This window comes from Armigeres subalbatus, chromosome 2, assembly GCF_024139115.2.
Source record: "Armigeres subalbatus isolate Guangzhou_Male chromosome 2, GZ_Asu_2, whole genome shotgun sequence".
Classification (NCBI taxonomy): Eukaryota; Metazoa; Arthropoda; class Insecta; order Diptera; family Culicidae; genus Armigeres; species Armigeres subalbatus.
In genome coordinates, this window is record NC_085140.1 from 289,789,433 (window position 1) to 289,807,789 (window position 18,357).

Below are 18,357 nucleotides of genomic sequence, written 5' to 3' on the forward strand. Positions count from 1 at the left end.
TGCCCGTAAACAAATTTCGTAGTTGAAATTGTTTTCATTGTTTCAGGTATCGGCAGCGAACTCCTCAAAACGTACGATGTCAGAAGAGAAGGAAAATTTCGAGAAAGATGAACCAACTGCAACTTCATCGTCCTCTTCATCTAACCGTCCTGTTGGCCAAAAAGCATCAAAGAGAATGAAGCTGCAGCAAGCCTCGAACGCAAACGTTGGTGCTCAGATGGCTGAAGCGAGTAACCGTTTAGTTGAAGCAACTAAAGAAAAAGCTCTACTGTCTAGAGCGAGAACAGTGGCCATTAACAGAATGGTTTACCATTCTATTATGTCCGTCGATTTAACGATGCTATCCGAAACAGCGAAAGAATATTATCGAGTGGAACAAGAAAGAATTCTCCAGAATATTAAAGAGAAAGCCACGATTCAGGATGAACCACAACCAAGCTTCGAAGAGACTAGTGAGAGTGATGAACCAGATGAATTTTCTGAAATCGACGTAACAGATTATGATGATGTTGTTTGATAGTGAATAAAATGATAGCGAAAAAAATAAAGAGGTGAGCCAGCCTAGGGCTGAAAGCCTCTAAAATAAAGACAATAATAATAATAATAATGATAGCGAAAAAAATAATTTATAATTATGTGTGGGTGTGAGGGTAAAGTTGTGCATTAGAGTGTCATTTAATTTTATTCCTCATCCCCTTTCAATTTCCACAAATGCTCAATCAAGTCTTCCTGTAACTGATTATGCAACGTTACGTTATGAACTTGTTCATAGCGTTCAAGGAAAGCCGTAAAACTTGCATCACCTACACCCATGTTCAATGTTCCATCGTTGATCCAGAATTCTGTTTCAGACTCGCTCGTATCATCACGCTGATATTCAATGGTCATATTATGCAATATAATGCAAGAACGCATGATTGTTGCTAGATCCTCTTTATGCCAAAGTCTAGCAGGATTTTTCAGAATGGCGAATCGTATCGTTAGTACCCCAAAAGCACGTTCCACGTCTTTTCTAACTGCTTCTTGAAGTTTGGCAAAGTACTGGAAAGAATAGAAAATAATAAACAGTCAAGTTTTACAGCTTTAAAAATTTTCGTAACAGGATGACCCCTAAACTAATAGCGATCGAACAAAGTTTTGTTTTAATAAACTTACCTTCCTTTTCTGACCAAATGGAGACGGGATTGTCTGGACCAACGTCGACAGGGGTGGATAAATCCCATCCGCCAAGTAATAGCCTTTGGTGTAGGTTCTTCCGTTAACTTCGAAGTTTATAGGAGGAGCTCTACCACAGTACACGTCCGAAAATAATGGTGAACGTCATTTGCGGAACCGGGCATCCCGAAGAAGGCATGCCAGATCCATAGGTCATAAGAAGCGACTGCCTCCAGGACAATGGTAGGTTTTTTTCCTTTTCCCTTATATTGTCCAGCCCACGCAGTAGGACAGTTTTTCCACTCCCAGTGGCAGCAGTCCAGGGATCCTAGCATTCCAGGAAACCCTCTTCGGGAGCCTTCGTCCAACAAACGGCGCATATCTTCTTCATTCGGGGTTCGCAAATACTCTGCCTCATACACTCGGACAACCGTACGGCAAAACTCTAATAAACAATTGCGAGCCGTTGTCTCCGATAGCCGCAAATATTCATCAACTGCATCGGCGGGGCATCCGTACGCCAACTGGCGCATAGCTGCGGTGCATTTCTGCAGCGCGGTCAATCCTTGCTTGCCCGTTGCATCAGCTTTTTGGACAAAGTATTGATTTTTCGCTTCAACGTCCTTCACAATCCGCAAAAATAACGCCCGGGCCATCCGGAACCGCCGCCGAAATTGGGTGTCGCTGTAGGTTGCATTGTCCGAAAAATAATCAGCAACCAGACGCTTAGCTCCTTCCTCCGCAGACCGGTCGATGTTGGCTCGCCTGGCACGTCTATCTTTTCCACTTTCGGACTCATCCATCATCGCCTGTGCTTGTTGCATCATCAGGCCCATGATTTCCAGCTCATCGTCACTGGAATCCGAAGAAAACATCCAATCTGCTTCCATATCAAAGACGCGGAACTGAAATCGCTTCAAACTTTGATTTTGACCGTAAACACCGAAGACGTCAACACAATATTAGCCCGATATAGCAGCCACCGGTACGGAATAGGGCAACTAAATATAGTAGCGACCGGTGTGAGAATGGGCGACTATACTAAAATGACAGCTTACTGCGCGAGTATTTTGCTCGCCCGAATAGTAGCCCCCGGTAAAGTTGCTCTAAGAACTGAAAAACTCTGCCTTTAAGGCGTTATGCTTAATTTAAAACTGAGCAACCTTTATCTAAGAAACAATGGTTATTTGTATCGATATTTCATAACAATTTCGCTGAGTAAAACATTTTTGCCATTCATTATGTATTCTAACAATAATCATTCCATTAGAGGTAGATTCGAATATACATTTAATTGTTTTAACCGAGTTTTCAGCATTGTATTCCCGAGGTAGCGTGATGCTTAGTAATCATGATGTCTGCTGAAATTTTATTAAGCGTTGCTGAGAGACTTAGACTTAGACTAAATGATAACAAAATTCCAATAATTTAGTTTAAGTTACTCCAACTACCGCTATAACTCCGTTATTAATTGAATTCGAACAACGAACCATTAGGCAGAGTTGTAGAAAAATCTTTGCAATAGAAGTGCACCATACAACACATTTTAAAATTCAGCTTCTGGAATGAGTTATTGATAAACTACTAAATGATCGAACGCAAATTACTAAATGATCGATAACATCCTTGGCCAAAAGTTATTCAGAAAGAATGAATTTTGGCTGTTACGCTCTTTTTAAATGTTGGTCTAGATATAGCTAAACCGAGCTCAGAAAAGCAAAACATAGCGAAATGGTAGCGGGATTGAATTTCTATTTGGGAAAACAAATTTCCTGTTGGGAAATCTCTCAGACTTCCCTGCACATGATAGTCGACGTGGGAACGTACCTTAAAGACCTCACAATAAAGATGTGATTTGACCAGTAAACAAAGTAGCAGTAAACGGGAAGAAGCTGTTCTAAAGCCAAAAAATAAAGTAATATAATCTTAAACATTCCCAGGAGCATAGGAACATTGCTTGATTGCAACAATTGCGTCAATCTATTGTTCATGTTTCAAGGAGCTTCTTCAAAATTAGATATTTTTTCATTGTACCTCAATTCAAATTACAAATCCTAATTTTATTTCTAAATATCAAAAACATTTAAATATGGCCAAGTAACTAAATTAGTGGGCGATCGCTCGTGCTTCAAACTAGACGCAAAACATTTGCTTCTGCTTTGTGCGGCCATTGAGTAAATAAATTAATGAGCGATCGGAGTACGCGATTGATCGTGTTTTGTATACGACGCAGAACATTTCCGAGATCTGAGTGATTTTTTGAAGTAAACTACGTCTAAGGGGAAGACTCGGATACAGAGTATAAAATGGAAATTTCAAAATTGGGGACCGTCACGAAATCATGTAAGATTTGTAACATTAATAGGTCCACTATCTTTCAATGGATTTTAAAGATTTATATATCAATCGATTCGCAAACTCTCCACCAATTTGCCAGTAGTATTGAATATCAACGCTAAACTATTGAAAATTTTAGTTCTTTCATGCATCATGCATCTCCTATGCAGCGCGTTCCATCCTTGGTAATTGCCTACTTTTAGGGTATTATCAATTGTTGAACTGGGGTGGCCCAGCTGCTAGACAGTGCGGTCCCTACTCCCTCACAGAGTGGGAGATGATGCCACTAAAGCTGGGAGTAGTGTCGGTGGGATAGTTCCTTCTCTTCTATATAGAGCGGAAAAATTGGTTCAATGCACTATATTTGGTTTTACATAGGGTTACTGCTCCTCGACTTCATCTCATAGCTCCGATATTGGTCCTACGAAAAACAAAGCAATGAAAAGGTATTTGATTTGTTTATTATTTTTGTGATTTTTTCAGCAGTGAGCATGCATGTTAGCAAAAAAAAGCGACGAAATTGGTGCCGTATTTCTTTGTTTCGCGATGAGATGAATATATGTACAGTGAAGTAGAAAACGGAACAGTTCCCCTAGTTTACGTCGAGCGGTCGTGTCTTGTATACAACCTCACAATTTTTCCTGTTCTGTTCGGTTGGTGAGCAAATTAATTAGTACGCGGTCTATCTTGTTTCGCATTTTATCATATTTTGAACACCCCGCGAAATATTTCAAAAAATTTTGTTCTGCTTTATGTGATCGGTAAGTTAATTGGGGTTTCGTTTTGCATATCAGTTCGATAGGAAAGCACATAGGTAGAATATTTTGAATGCGTTTGAATGCGCGAGATCACATAGATCGCATCACCTACCGAAGTGAATCCAGATAAAAATACCCTTTGTAATAGTGGAGATACAAAGGCATACTCGGTCTCTAAGTAGCAACGAGAGTTGGACTAGCAATCCTTCTCAATTTACACTTTGCACATTCCGTTAAACGGCTTTTTCGAACAAATTACCATGTCGGCAATATGTACATTTCGGCCATATATCGGGCCTAATGTTCGTTTCGGGCAAACGTCCAATTTGGCCAAATGGAATTAGGCTAGATGGTTTTCGACGGTATCAGGCCATTTGACCGAACGCCGTTTGACGGGTCGTTTGGCCGAATGCCGTTTGGGCGAATAGTTAAAAAAAATTGACCTCAGTTTACGAGTGGTCCTTCTTATTTCTTTCCTTATTCTTTCTTCTTCTTTCTTCCTGCTTCCTTCTTCTTTCTTCCTCTTTCCTTCATCCTTCTTTTTTCTTTCTTCTTTTCTCCATCCTCTATCTTCTTTCTTCTTTCTTCCTTCTTCATTCTTCTCTCTTCTTTCTTCTTTCTTCCTTCTTCCTCCTTCCTTCTTTCTTCTTCCTTCTTCCTTCTTCCTTTTTCCTTTTCCCGTCACCCTTCTTCCTTCATCCTTGTTCCTTCTTCTTTCTTGCTTCTCCTTTCTTCCTTCTTCCTTCTTCCTTCTTTCTTCTTCTTTCTTCTTTCTTCCTTTTTCTTTCTTCCTTCTTCTTCCTTCGCTCTTCTTCATTTTTCCTACATCCTTCTTCCTTCTTCATCCTTTCTTCTCTATTCAATGAGTTGTTGCTTTTTGAGTGAAATTTGATGATTGCGCTAACGAATAGGTATATTTTTCCTGCTGTAAGTTTTTTTTTATTTCGTGAACTCTGGGCTTAGTAAACTTGAATGCAGAACCAAACTTCAAAGAGTTGTTGCTTCTTAAGTGAAATGGTGGTAAAGTAACTGGGTGATGTTTTTTTTCTGAAAATTGTTATAGCTTTGTTGAAGACTTTCGATTTCCACTTTCGTTCACTAATCATCCTTTTCTGTGTTGCACCAGGGTTTCGTTGACCAACACGGTCGCTGTGGGTGTACTCTTTGCTAACTCTGCAGTTCATGTTTGCCGTCAACGAAGGACTACAGAGTGTGATGTCTATGATAGACTTCCTCACATCTCTCCTCCGAAATTTGCTAACGGACCTTTCATTGCACAATTGTATATCTAGCTTCGCTAGACCAGGATATATCATCTTGCCTATGAGTACCGGCCTTCGTCCGATCAGTAAACCGACATTACTGATCCAATTTCTGGCTGAACTGCTCCATGTTCAACCGCCGTACATATTTCCATAATTATTAGTTAAAATACATACCTATGGAACCAATTTAATAAAATTCAAAATCCAGAATCAATAATTACCTTACGTTCTCCAACGACTACCTTGCCTATGCCAGCTGTTATGTTCTCTATAGCTCTGTTTGGTTGCTTTACTTTTGTTATTTCAGATTTTCAGCATGGGTAAGAAAACTAACGACGTTAAGCACAAGCTTTTCGTCGAATATTGCGAGGGTAAGTACGGGGAAGATTGGATTATTAGTGCGGATAAAAGGGATTCAAAATTGTACGAAATTTTAGGATTAAGTAAAACAAGACAGAATCGTCTAAAAGTGTTGAATGTTTTTAATACATTAAAATTTGGATTTGAGAAAGACCGAATTGGAAATAGTAGCGAAAATAATGCCGGTCGAAATGATGTAACAGAGTCTGGCAAAAATGGGGCACTGTTTGAAGAAAAATTGGTGAATTGTTCAAAGATGGGTATTGACTGTGGTGATCATATCGACCCGAACCATAATTCTACCGAGGACTGCAATTGGCTAAACAGTTCAGATATACAAGACAACCAGCAAACAGAATTAGCAGTAGATCTTGATTTTCTTGAAAACATGGACAATAGCGAAGCATATCAAAACGAAATTGAACACGAAATTCAATTGATTCGGAGTAATGATTTTGATACCCCTTTCTCCCAAGAGCTGCTATATAATTTAAACAATATGGTAGATAAGCGTACCAAGAAATTGATTCGTTACAATGCAGGATACGAAAAGCGTAGTAAGCTAAAAACCATGGCAGAAAAAAAAATTCATCATGACATCATGCGACATCCCAACATAAGCTGTCAAATTTATCTTAAAGAGATCAAGGATTATGTTCCAGTAAAAAAAACAGAACGTACCGTTAACGGGGGTGTCATTGGGCCAAAATGTGGTATGTTCCAAGTAAATGTTACAATTTTAATTAGTTTGGTACAAGCTTGAATAATAAATTTACCACTATGTGGGGAAAACATAATAAATGAGGGAAATTCTTCAAAGTAATATGTTGTTCAAAATTGGCCCATTCTCACCCTTCACAAGGCCAAATAAAATAAAGTTCAGCGGTGACGATGCCTCGATTCAATCGTATGGTTTCGGCTTAGTGTGATACTCATCAAAAATAATTGCCTACATTACGGCTCTTACCAACTATGTAAGGCAAATCACCCAAGGCGCATATTATTGGGCTTGGCCAGGGTTTGCAGAAATCGCTCTCAATAGATAACGAACAACGATAAAAGAGAGGCAAAAACTATTCCGAATCATAACAAGCCATGATAGGGTAACCGTACCCTTAGTGGAGGTAGCACCAATAGTGGAGGTAGTGGGGTTTTAATGAGATTTATCGTATTTATACATTTTACGATGGTTTCAGTTGATGCGTCGTGCTTTAAATATCCTGTTAAATGCAACTTATCTTAAGATTTCGCTTGAAAAGCTATTGAAAACAATGATTTTCCTTAACAAAATTGACTCCCTTGCACCTATAGTGGTGCAACTGTACCAATAGTGGCGAGTCTCATAAGAAACCAATGGATAGCACCACTATGGGAACCAAAATTATTTTTTACCGCCACTAAAGGAACAGTGTACCCATAGTGGTGCAAGCAATATTTGGTAATTGTTGATGTTAAATGACATCTATCTCATTTTTATTAGCAAATTTATTAGTTTATCTATTGACTAAGATATCAAAACTGTAAATTTCCCATAATTATCAATTTTTAAAAAATATTTTCTTTTGTGGATCTACTAATACCTCCACTATTGGTACCGTTACCCTAACAAATTTATCAAACTTGTATACAAGGGCGGAAAAAAACAGAATCGGATAGGCAGCCCCCACAGAAAAATGGTGATTCTGGCTTTGTTTTCGCTCATTTCGTGTTGGTTACACTGCACAGCTGTGTACACACTTAGTTCGGCTCGGCATTTTTTCATTCTTTTACCGAGATCCGCACAACCGAGCGCACGGTTCGGGACTTTCTGCTGATATCTCAGCAATTTGTTTACTGTGGCACTCAAAGGAGCCGCCGTAATCAAACGTCGATTCAGCTGATATTTCAGCTAATGAACTTTAACCGAGATTTGCACAGCCGAGATCGGTGGAAATTTTTAAGTGTGTAGAGCAAGTTGAAATGCATCATCAGAGCCAGTACTCCCCGCATTTATAGCTTTCTAAAAGAAATTTATCATGGGGTATAGCACCCCTAATAGATTTCGATCAATAGTTTTACATTCAAAATCCAAGCATTATGGTACGAGCACAATTAGTTCTTGGAATTTGTTTTGTGATTTCGTGAATTTTAATATAATTTCGAACCGTTTGAAGTTTTCATCAAAATTCGTAACAGTTTCTGAGATATTAGAAGTGGAAACATTTTTCGTTTTTGGCCCAATCTTACCCCCTAGGCACAATGTCACCCCGAAAGACGGTACTATTAAAATTTCAACGAGATGTATTTTCCCAACTTGTAAAAGGTACATATAGGGTAGAGAGCCATTTGGGCAGCATCCCCTATTCCCGTCCACAACGTCCATTACTCGAGCGCATTACAACCAAATTACTTGTTTCTTAGTACATTGTTAGTTTCTGTCGATATCTAGTGATGTACAGAAAATCAAGCCAAATGGTTGGAACGCGATCGAGTTATTAATGTTGCGGACGGGAATAGGGGGTGCTGCCCAAATGGTTCCGCTTCCTATGTAGCGAAATTTGATATAAATGGGTCAGATGATATTACTTTCAGAGTTCTACATGATATGGATAATATTGATCATCCTATAAAACTGGCAGCTCGGGTTCGAGGGAAACAGAGAACTGTTTTGCAAGATGAACTCCTAAAAACTACTCCACGAAACTTTTTGAGAGCTCAGGTCGATAAGTTAGATAAAGATAAAGAAAATAATATTGCATATAATATTTTGCAGAACTGTTAATCTGATAGTTCAGCTCGGCAAATAGCTTCGGAAGCCAGAAATATGTTCCGTGAAGATAGAGAAATTTTTAAATCCTTAATGTCTTTATAATTAAAGTCAAATAGTTCCATAATGTATCTCAGCTACAAGCCAGTGAATATTATCATGATAACCAATGATCAATTACAAGTATTCAAAAGTATTACAGATACTGACGTTCCCATAGATTTTCACATGAATGCTACTGGAACAATGTGGCAATCCATCAAGGGGAAAGATATGCTTTTATACAGTTTAGTAGCTGGTATTCAAATTTGCAGTACAGATAAAATAAAAAAAACATTGCGCATTGCTAATTTCTTTACTGAAGACCAGCTAGGTTCCAAAATAAAGATGAACTTTCGATACATTCTCAGGTTTATCAATGAAAACGTCAGTAAACATATTACACAGATTTTCCGAACAATTATTACAGACAAGTCAATGGCAGCTACCAATGCTATTGTAAAAACATTCAATAATATGCCTCTTAATGAATATCTTCACAAATGTTACGATCTACAAAATGAAGAACCACCTAAACAAACGTTTATTATTGTTAAATTATGTTCATCACATTTGACTAAAAATATGTTATGTCAAAGATATTGATAAATTCATGACTGATAAAAGCGATGTAGATAGCAGACATTTGAAGATAATATTGGCTTTATTTATTAACACGCGGTCCCTGCAGTTAAGTTGCCTGTAAAATATATGATTACAAGTAATTCATATGATAAGTTACAAGCATTTGCAGAACTCAAATCATGCACTGAGCTAATGAATGATGAACTTTTCAGTGAATACGCCGAAGGAAAAAATGATACTAACGAAAAGCTTCTTGATGTAGTGAACCTAGAACAAGAGACTAGTAAAAACTTTGTACGAATCAAGTCCTTATTATAGATCAGGTATGGAAGTATACAAGAATGTTCTGATCGATGAGTTTGGATCATCTGATGATAAAATAGTCATTCGATCCACTAGGCAGTTTATCAAAATTAACATATTGAAGAACATTTTCATTTGTGACGTAAAATGAAATGTAAAATGAAAATTTCAAAATTGGGGACCGTTACGAAATCAGATTTGTAATTTTAATAGGTCCTTTATTTTTTAATGGATTTTAATGATTTATATATCAATCGATTCGTAAACTCTCCACCAATTTGCCAGTAGTTTTGAAACTATTGATTATCAACGCTAAACTATTGAAAATTTTAGTTCTTTCATGCATATTGCATCCCCTATACAGCGCGTTCCAATCCTTGGTAATTGCCTACTTTTAGGGTATTATATATTATTGAACTGGGTTGCATGAATGGGGTGGCTCAGCCGCTAGACATTGGAGCCCCTACTACCTCATAGAGTGGGAGATGCTGCTAAACCGGATAGTAGTGTCGTGGGATGGTCCCTTCTCTTTTATATAGAGCGGAACATGGACGTTATCGATCATTTAGTAATCTGCGTTCGATCACTTAGTGGTTTGTCAATAATTCATTCCAGAGGCTAAAATTCAAAATGTGTTGTATGGTGGACTTCTAGTGCGAAAGTTTTTCTACAACTCTGCATAATAGTTCGATGTTTGAATTTAACTTATAACGGAGCCATAGCGCTAGTAGCAGTAACTTATACTAAATGATAACAAAATTTCAATCATTTAGTATAAGTTATAGACAGTGGAAAATATAGATGAGCGAAGATAAATCCTCAATCTCCAAACGAACTGTCAAACGTGTCTCCAAACGAGCATGACGAGCATTTCAATGGAAACGTTAAGGGTTGTGACGTCATATGCGCGTGTGCACGGGCAAAAAAATCGACTCAGCCATGCTTTCGCTCATCTATAGATTCTACTATCTATAGTATAAGTTACTGCTACTGGAGCTCTAGCTCCGTTATTAGTGAAAATCATGCAACAAACTATTAGGCTGAGTTGTAGATAAACCTTTGCACTAGAAGTCCACCATACAACATATATTGAAATTTAGCCGCTGGAATGAGTTATTCACAAACTACTGAATGACCGAACGCATATTACTGAATGATCGATAACACCCTTGGAGCGGAATAATTGGTTCAGTGTACTATATTTGGTTTTACGTAGTTTACATCCAGTGGTCGTGTCTTGTATACAACCCCAAATTGTTTGCCTCATATCAATTGTATGCTCGCATACCAAGACTTTTCCCATGCACCAAACTTGAAAACTAAACTCAAATTAAACAGGTCAAATAACGGGTTGATCGAGGGGTATCACAATGATATAAAATCAGAGATAAAACATTGCACATTTATTGGAGACACAGAAATAGATGACAACATTGAACATGTGCATGATTGTTTGGTGCGACAATACAAATTCCCAATACTCGGAACACCAGACAAATAAAATGCAATCCAACACACACGCTTCAAATATCTCAATCCACTCCACAATCTTCTAAACCAATAAATATAAAATCTCTTAAAATTCCTAAATGCAATTCACAGCTGTCAAATTTATCGTTGATTGATAAAGCAAAAGAAACGTTTAAAAATCGAAAGCCTAGAAGAAAACTTCTTTTTTCGGCCAACATTTGAAATCAGTTTCTTTCATGGATAGTCATTTGAATAAAACGATTTGGGTTGCAAACCTCTTGGTTTTTAAAGTGAAGATGTTGAAAATAACGTAGAAATACCTAGTTTTCGTCATCTACAGGTCATTAAAGAGGAATCAAACATTTCCAAATGTGACAACAATCATGGTCAAAACAAAACTAGTTCTTTACTTCGTGAGTCCACATGTTACGGAAATGACGATTTTTTTTTTGGAAAAATGGTTAAATAAAAGACGTTGACACTGCGCAACACTGGATTGCGCTTCAAGATGAAACCAAAAATTAACTGAGGTTTTGGATCTCTAGTGGCCCCTGCACTATGGGGAAATCTCATACAAATGGACGGCCAAAAATATTTTTTTCAATGAAAACTGTTTCTATGCAACATGTATTATGTGAAGTAATATTTAAAACCTTTTTTTTAAACCCTTTAAGGGCCATCGTTAACCCTTCAAAAAATGTCAAGCACGAAAAAATTTTTTTTTACGTAAACTACGTCTAAGGGGAAGACTCGGATACAGGGTGTAAAACGAAAATTTCCAAAATCAAGACCGTCACGAAATTAGGATAGATTTCAAACGTTAATAGCGTTTTTATCTTTCGATGGATTTTCGAGATTTTCTTATCAATCGGTTCGAAAATTCTCCAGCAATTTGTCAATTCCATTGAAACTATTGATTATCATCGGTAAACTATTGGAAAATTCAATTTTTCTCTACCCAGTAAAAATTTCAGAACCAATCAATCCGGTACATAGCGCGTTTTAATTACTATATATAATAGCCCTGTTTGTCTGTCCGGTGACTAGCCAACTAGACGTAGCACTCGGGGAAATTCACACAAAAAATAAAATATTTGACACTTCAATTCTTTTTTACTCAGATGCAGAAAACAAAACCAGTGACAACCTTAGACAATCAGACACAGCATTTGATGAAAAAAAATCACAGACAACAGACGTTGAAAATTTTGTTTTTTTTTAATGCATGAATTAACCGTTTATATTGAAAAAAGAAGAAACACTTGCCACGGGCGCTACAGCGTCCACAAATAAACTAGTCATAGATAATTGCCTACTTTTTGGCTATTATCTCTCATTGAATTATGCATGATATATGAATAGGAGTGCTTCCTTCATAATTGACCCTCGATAAAACTCAAGAAAAAGTAGAAACATGGAAATGTGACGACATTATATAGGGTAAAATACCCAATAGTGGACTCCCTGTTAGTGGTATTTCACTTCGATTTTTTTTGTACCGGTTTTTATACGTAGTTTACGTCGTGCGGTCGTATCTTCTACACAACCCTTCTAATTTTGTCAGTTTTTTTTTTGAACATTTTTTTTTGTTTGTTTCCAACACAGCATGCATAAAATAGCAAACAACCATATTTCTAGTAATAATGTTGTTCATTTTCTAATCATTACGAGGTGTAGAGAATTAAAACCACAATTTCCAAGAAAACTTTGATTGCAGCGTTCTCGTAAAAGCGCAAATATGCGCAAGCAAATCACTCACTAAAAGGTAGTACTAGGGTTATATTTCAATCCCCCATGTACAGATGAGGGGACATTAGGTTTGCGGGACCATTTTATCGCGAAGTATTATGATAATTAAAGTTTTTCTTCTACAACTTTTTAATATTAATCTTCGCGTGCAAATCGAACCAAACTATCATAAAGCTAAGGTCTTAAGCTTTGAAATGGTATATAAAACTTTATATTTGGAGAAAATTTGACTTCATAACATACATTTCAAAGTAAGGAACGATTTTTTTATTTTTATCAGCTTTTTTCACTTCGCCAGCCCATATCTTTTGACAGAATAAACATAGCGCTTCAATATTTTCCGATTCTCTTATCTAGGGTATATACTTTCATATGATATATAAATTAGATAAATTGGAGATAGTAAATTTTTCGATTTATGGCCACTCCTTTCCCCATAGTGCCCTGGTGAAAGAATTTTTGAAAAACCCTGATTAAACCACCTAGCGGTGATGATGCCTTTCTCGCTCGTTCAAAAATGTTGACAAACATATTTTTCACATTTGTTTATGGCAGCCTTACTTTGTACCGTTAAATGCACAAAAACGATCCAGAAAAATGAAAAACGATCCATAAATAACATCTGAATGTTCCATAAAACGCTACCTTAAATCCAAAAAATAGCTCAGGCGTATCCATAAAGATTAATTTTAAGATCCATAACTAAGCATAACTTAGCTAAAAAAATAAACCAAATAATTGGAAAATAAGTATGTACCTTTAAACATGATCAAGAAAAACAATATCATTCCTGCTATTTTCCCATCATCCATTTGGAAAATGATCCATAGAAAACTACATTTTGATCCATAAAAATACAATTTTGCGCAATTTTTATCGTGATTATGATCCAAAACTTCGGTAATATGATCCATAGTTTTGGATATATGATCCATAATGTTGATCATTTGACAAACTTTCGAGTGTTTCTTGTTTTGAAGTCAGAATCCAGCTTAGGCTTCTGGTACCCATCAATAAGTTAGCCTTTTTAAAATTATTGTTTTGAATAGTATGATTCTTCATATAGATAAGAATTCATTTTTTGCTGATAGCAGTTCCGTTTTTGTCATTGACATTCAACCACTTTTAACTAAGATTTACGAATTTGATCCGACCTAATAAAATTTGAAGGGAATTCTACTATGGTTGCTTTTCTTCATATGGAGAGCATTTCGGAGTGATTAACGGAAGGTTTTATTAAAATTGATTCATATTAATTTGTTTTTGTATATATTATAATGAACTGATCTAAAATTATTTATCAGATCAGACAGGTAAACTATCACTGTACAAAATCTGATAGATTACTCGTGACAGAGCTGGTGTTACCGAAATCAGCATACTTGGGCCAATAATGTCTAATACTTTATATCATACTGATTGCATAACTGATATTATTCTATCAGGAAATCAAAAATCGTGGATTGCCTTAGAGTAATTTGTTATGGATTATAGCAAGGATGTTTTCGATCATTTAGTAATATAGGTTTGATAATTTAGTAGTTTGTCAATAACTCATTCCAGAGGATAAATGTCGAAAAATATTCGCACCAGAAGTCCACCATAAAACACGTTTAAAATTTAACTTCTGGTATGAGCAATCGACAAACTAAATGATCGAACTTAGATTACTACATGATCCAAAACATGCTTGGATTGTAGAAAAGTTTGGATACATTTTCCATTGACTTGCCAAAAAGAAATTTTTTCTTCAAATCCTATCGAATCTCAGCTTCTCCCACATAATCCGAGTGCTATTTGAAATCTTCAAACAGATGTGTTGTCACTATGAATGGGGTTCCAATTGGTCTAGCGAAGTCCAAGATTTGGGACTTAAGTATAGCATGAATTAATTAACAATCAAAAACCACACCGAAGGTATGCAAGCGAAAAAGTACGAATATAGTAAGTATTTATAGAAAATCAAAACCATTTACTAAAATAAATTGTTTTATTTACAAACTAATTGTTAGCCCAGCCATGTTTTACTTATACTGTGCCAATATGAATTATTTGCTGCAACGCCAAGAAAAATGCATTATAGTGGATTCAAAATAAATGTTGAAATTGATTCTGAAGTTGCTTCCCTGCACACCAAAACATTATGAATATTAGGTGACATATTTGAATGAATTGACACAAAAGCACATGACGTAAACTCAATCGTATATGTTTTTCAACGTCAGATGATTTAAATATGCCACGGAACCTAAAAACATAGCACCAGGTGCGTTGCCGCACGAATGCACAAGCAGCCGATGATAAGTGCAAATTGCATATAACCTGTTATACTTCGATCACCAATTATTCAAGAAGTAAAGATATCTGTGGGGTAACGTTCTAGCCTCTCACTCAGAGACTCTGTGTTCGACGCTCGTTCCATTCTCGTTTTTTTTTTCAAAAACATATTTATAAACAATTTTTATTTTCTATAACTCAATACCACATTTTTAACATCGTTAACATTAAAACATCGATTCGTCAAATCTGAGAGGCGAGAGCACTCCCACGCAATCCAACACCACCAACAGGTAGCCGAAGTATTTAGGTAGCCGAAGTATAACATATATATGTTAGACTACATATCTACACATGTCTTTCAATCGAAATAATTAGACTTTCATGTTGCCAATCTAAAAGAAAATTAAATTTCAAACCCAAAAAATCTAACTATTTTCGGCTAAAATGTGTTTTAACATTTTAACAATCATTTTAAAATTGACGCCCTTCACCCTTGCCGGGGTGATGGGCCAATGGGGCGTGTTGGTGATGCTTCCTTCTGCAATATTCATCCAACGGCAAGCGACTGAAGCGAATGCAGTGACGTTTTATTTTAGTATTAGCATTTATTTTAGTATTACAAAAAAATCCCGGGATATAGAACAAAAAATGTTTCCAGTTGGCCAACTGTCGAGTACTTCCCAGTTTGAAGTCAGAATCCAGCTTAGGCTTCTGTCACCCAATCAATAAGCTAGCCTTTTTAAAATTATTGTTTTAAATAGTATGATTCTTCATATTGGTAAGAATTCATTTTTTGCTGATAGCAGCTTCGTTTTTGTCATTGACATTCAACCATTTTTCAACTAAAATTAACGAATTAGATCCGACCTTATAAAATCTGAAGATAATTCTACTATGGTTGCTTTTTTTTCATATGGAGAGCATTTCACAGTGATGGTACGAAGGTTGAATTAGAACTAATTAATTTTAATTTGCTTTTGTATCAAAAATCCAAAAGATCCAAAAAATTTTATCAGTTCACTCCATACAGGTAAACTATCCATGTACACAATCTGATAGATTACTCGTGACAGAGCTGGTGTTACCCAAATCAGCATACTTGGGCCAATAATGTATAATACTTTATATCATACTGATTGCATACCTAATATTATACTTAATTAATTTAATAATTATCAAACCTATACATTTAGTAGTTTGTCAATAACTCATTCCAAAGGTTGAATTTCAAACGTGATATCCACCATTTCTAGTGCGAAGGTTCATACAACTCTGCCTTATTGTTGTTTCTTTTGCACTAATAACAAAATGATAGAGCTAGTTGCAGTAACTTATACTGACTAATAATAACTAATAAAAAAAAATTTTGTTATCATTCAGTATAAGTTATTACAAACTAGTGCTTTAAATCGATTATTAGTTAAATTAAAACAACAAACTGTAGGGCAGAGCTGTCGAAAAATGTTCGCACCAGAAGTCCACCATAAAACACGTTTTGAAATTTAACCTCCGGGATGAGTCATCGACAAACTAAATGATCGAACTGAGTTTACTACATGATCCAAAAACATGCTTGGATTGTAGAAAAGTTTGGATACATTTTCCGTTGACTTGCAAGAATGGAACATTTTCTCCGAATCCTTCCAAAACTCAGCTTCTCCCACATAATCCGAGTGATATTTGAAAACTTCAAACATATATGTTATCACTATGAATGGGGTTCCAATTAATTGGTCTAGCGAAGTCCAAGATTTAGGACTTATGTATAGCATGAATGAATTAACTATCAAAACCTCACAGAAGATATGCAAGCGAAAAGGTAGGAATATAGTAGGTTAATATTTGTAGAAAATCAAAACCATTTACTAAAATAAATTGTTTTATTTACAAACTAATTGTTAGAAAAGCCATGTTCTACATATACTGTGCCAATATAGATTATTTGCTGTAACGCCAGGAAGAATGCATTACAGAGGATTCAAATTAAACGTTGAAAGTGATGTTGCTTCCCTGCACATCAAAACACTATGAATATTAGGTGACATATCTCAATCGTATATGTTTTTCAACGTCAGATGATTTAAATATGCCACGGAACCTAAACACAGCATCCGGTGGGTTGCCCCACGAATGCACAAGCAGCCGATGATCAGTGCAAATTGCGTATAACCTGTTATACTTCGATCACCGCTCATCTAAGGAGTGAAGATAGCTGTGGGGTAACGTTCTAGCCTCTCACTCAGAGAGTCTATGTTCGACGCTCGTTCGGTTCTCTTTTTTTTTCGAAAACATATTTATAAACAATTTTTCTTTTCTATAACTCAATACCAAATTTTTAAAGCGACTTCTCTGCTTTAAAGATTTAAACATCGATTTGTCAAATTTGAGAGCCGAGAGCACTCCCACGCAATCCAACACCAGCAACAGATCTTCACCTATATGTTCCTATATGTTCACCTATATGTTAGGCTACATATTTACACATGTTTTTAATCGAAATAATTAGACTTTCATGTTGCCAATCTAAAAGTAAATTAAATTTCGAACCCGAAAAATCTTACTATTTTCGGCTAAAATGTGTTTTAACGTCTAAACAATTATTTTAAAATTGTCGCCTTATATCCCTTACCGGGTGAAATAAAAAAGCATCACCCGGCCCCCATTTTGTTTACTCGCTTCCGTCAGGGCCAAAGCGGTGTGTTGGTGATGCTTCCTTCTGCGATATTCATCCGACGGCAAGCGACTGCCGTTCGCTCCCGCCGAAATGTGCTTGCATAGCGTCCTCACGTACACCAGCTGCGCTCCCATACGCTGGTTGAACGCCACAAAAATAGCTGCCACGTGGGAAGTTCACTCGTATATAGGGTATGCGAGCGCATGATAGCAAAATAATAGAAAAACTCAAAGGTGCAGCCCAATTGGGTTGTACGCAAAACTGACGTCGGACTACGTAGCTATTCGAAATGTATGGTATTTGTCATCATAGTTTGTGTCTTGATATTTCATTGATATTTCACTCTTCCGAAAATCTCAGTATAAGCTCTTTCTTCCTCATCAAAGATTGGTGGCCCATATATGAGCCGTTTGTTAAGTGGGTGCCACCGAAACAGTCCATTTTCGCAATTAACTCTTTCTTTCCATAAAATGTTGGTCCTAAGAAGAACCAATTTCCTTTTCCCAATGCGCCTTTCCAATAACTAACTGCATCCAAACGATTGTTGACACCTTGCGTTGAAACTGTCCGACCGCCACTCGATGATTTTTCGCAAGATACTGAATTTGGTTCCCAACTAACATTTAATGCCAATGT

The 18,357-nt window shown here is 36.5% G+C and overlaps 1 protein-coding gene across 1 annotated transcript; it reads right to left on the minus strand.

The window, feature by feature from the left end:
• Positions 1-681: 681 nt before the first annotated feature.
• Positions 682-2,045, minus strand: LOC134209799 (uncharacterized). The gene is made up of 3 exons (XM_062685829.1): positions 1,501-2,045; positions 1,156-1,285; positions 682-1,041 (listed from the first exon to the last, which is right to left on the minus strand). The coding sequence occupies exons 1-3, from the start codon at positions 2,043-2,045 to the stop codon at positions 682-684; spliced, it is 1,035 nt and encodes a 344-aa protein (XP_062541813.1).
• Positions 2,046-18,357: the final 16,312 nt, after the last annotated feature.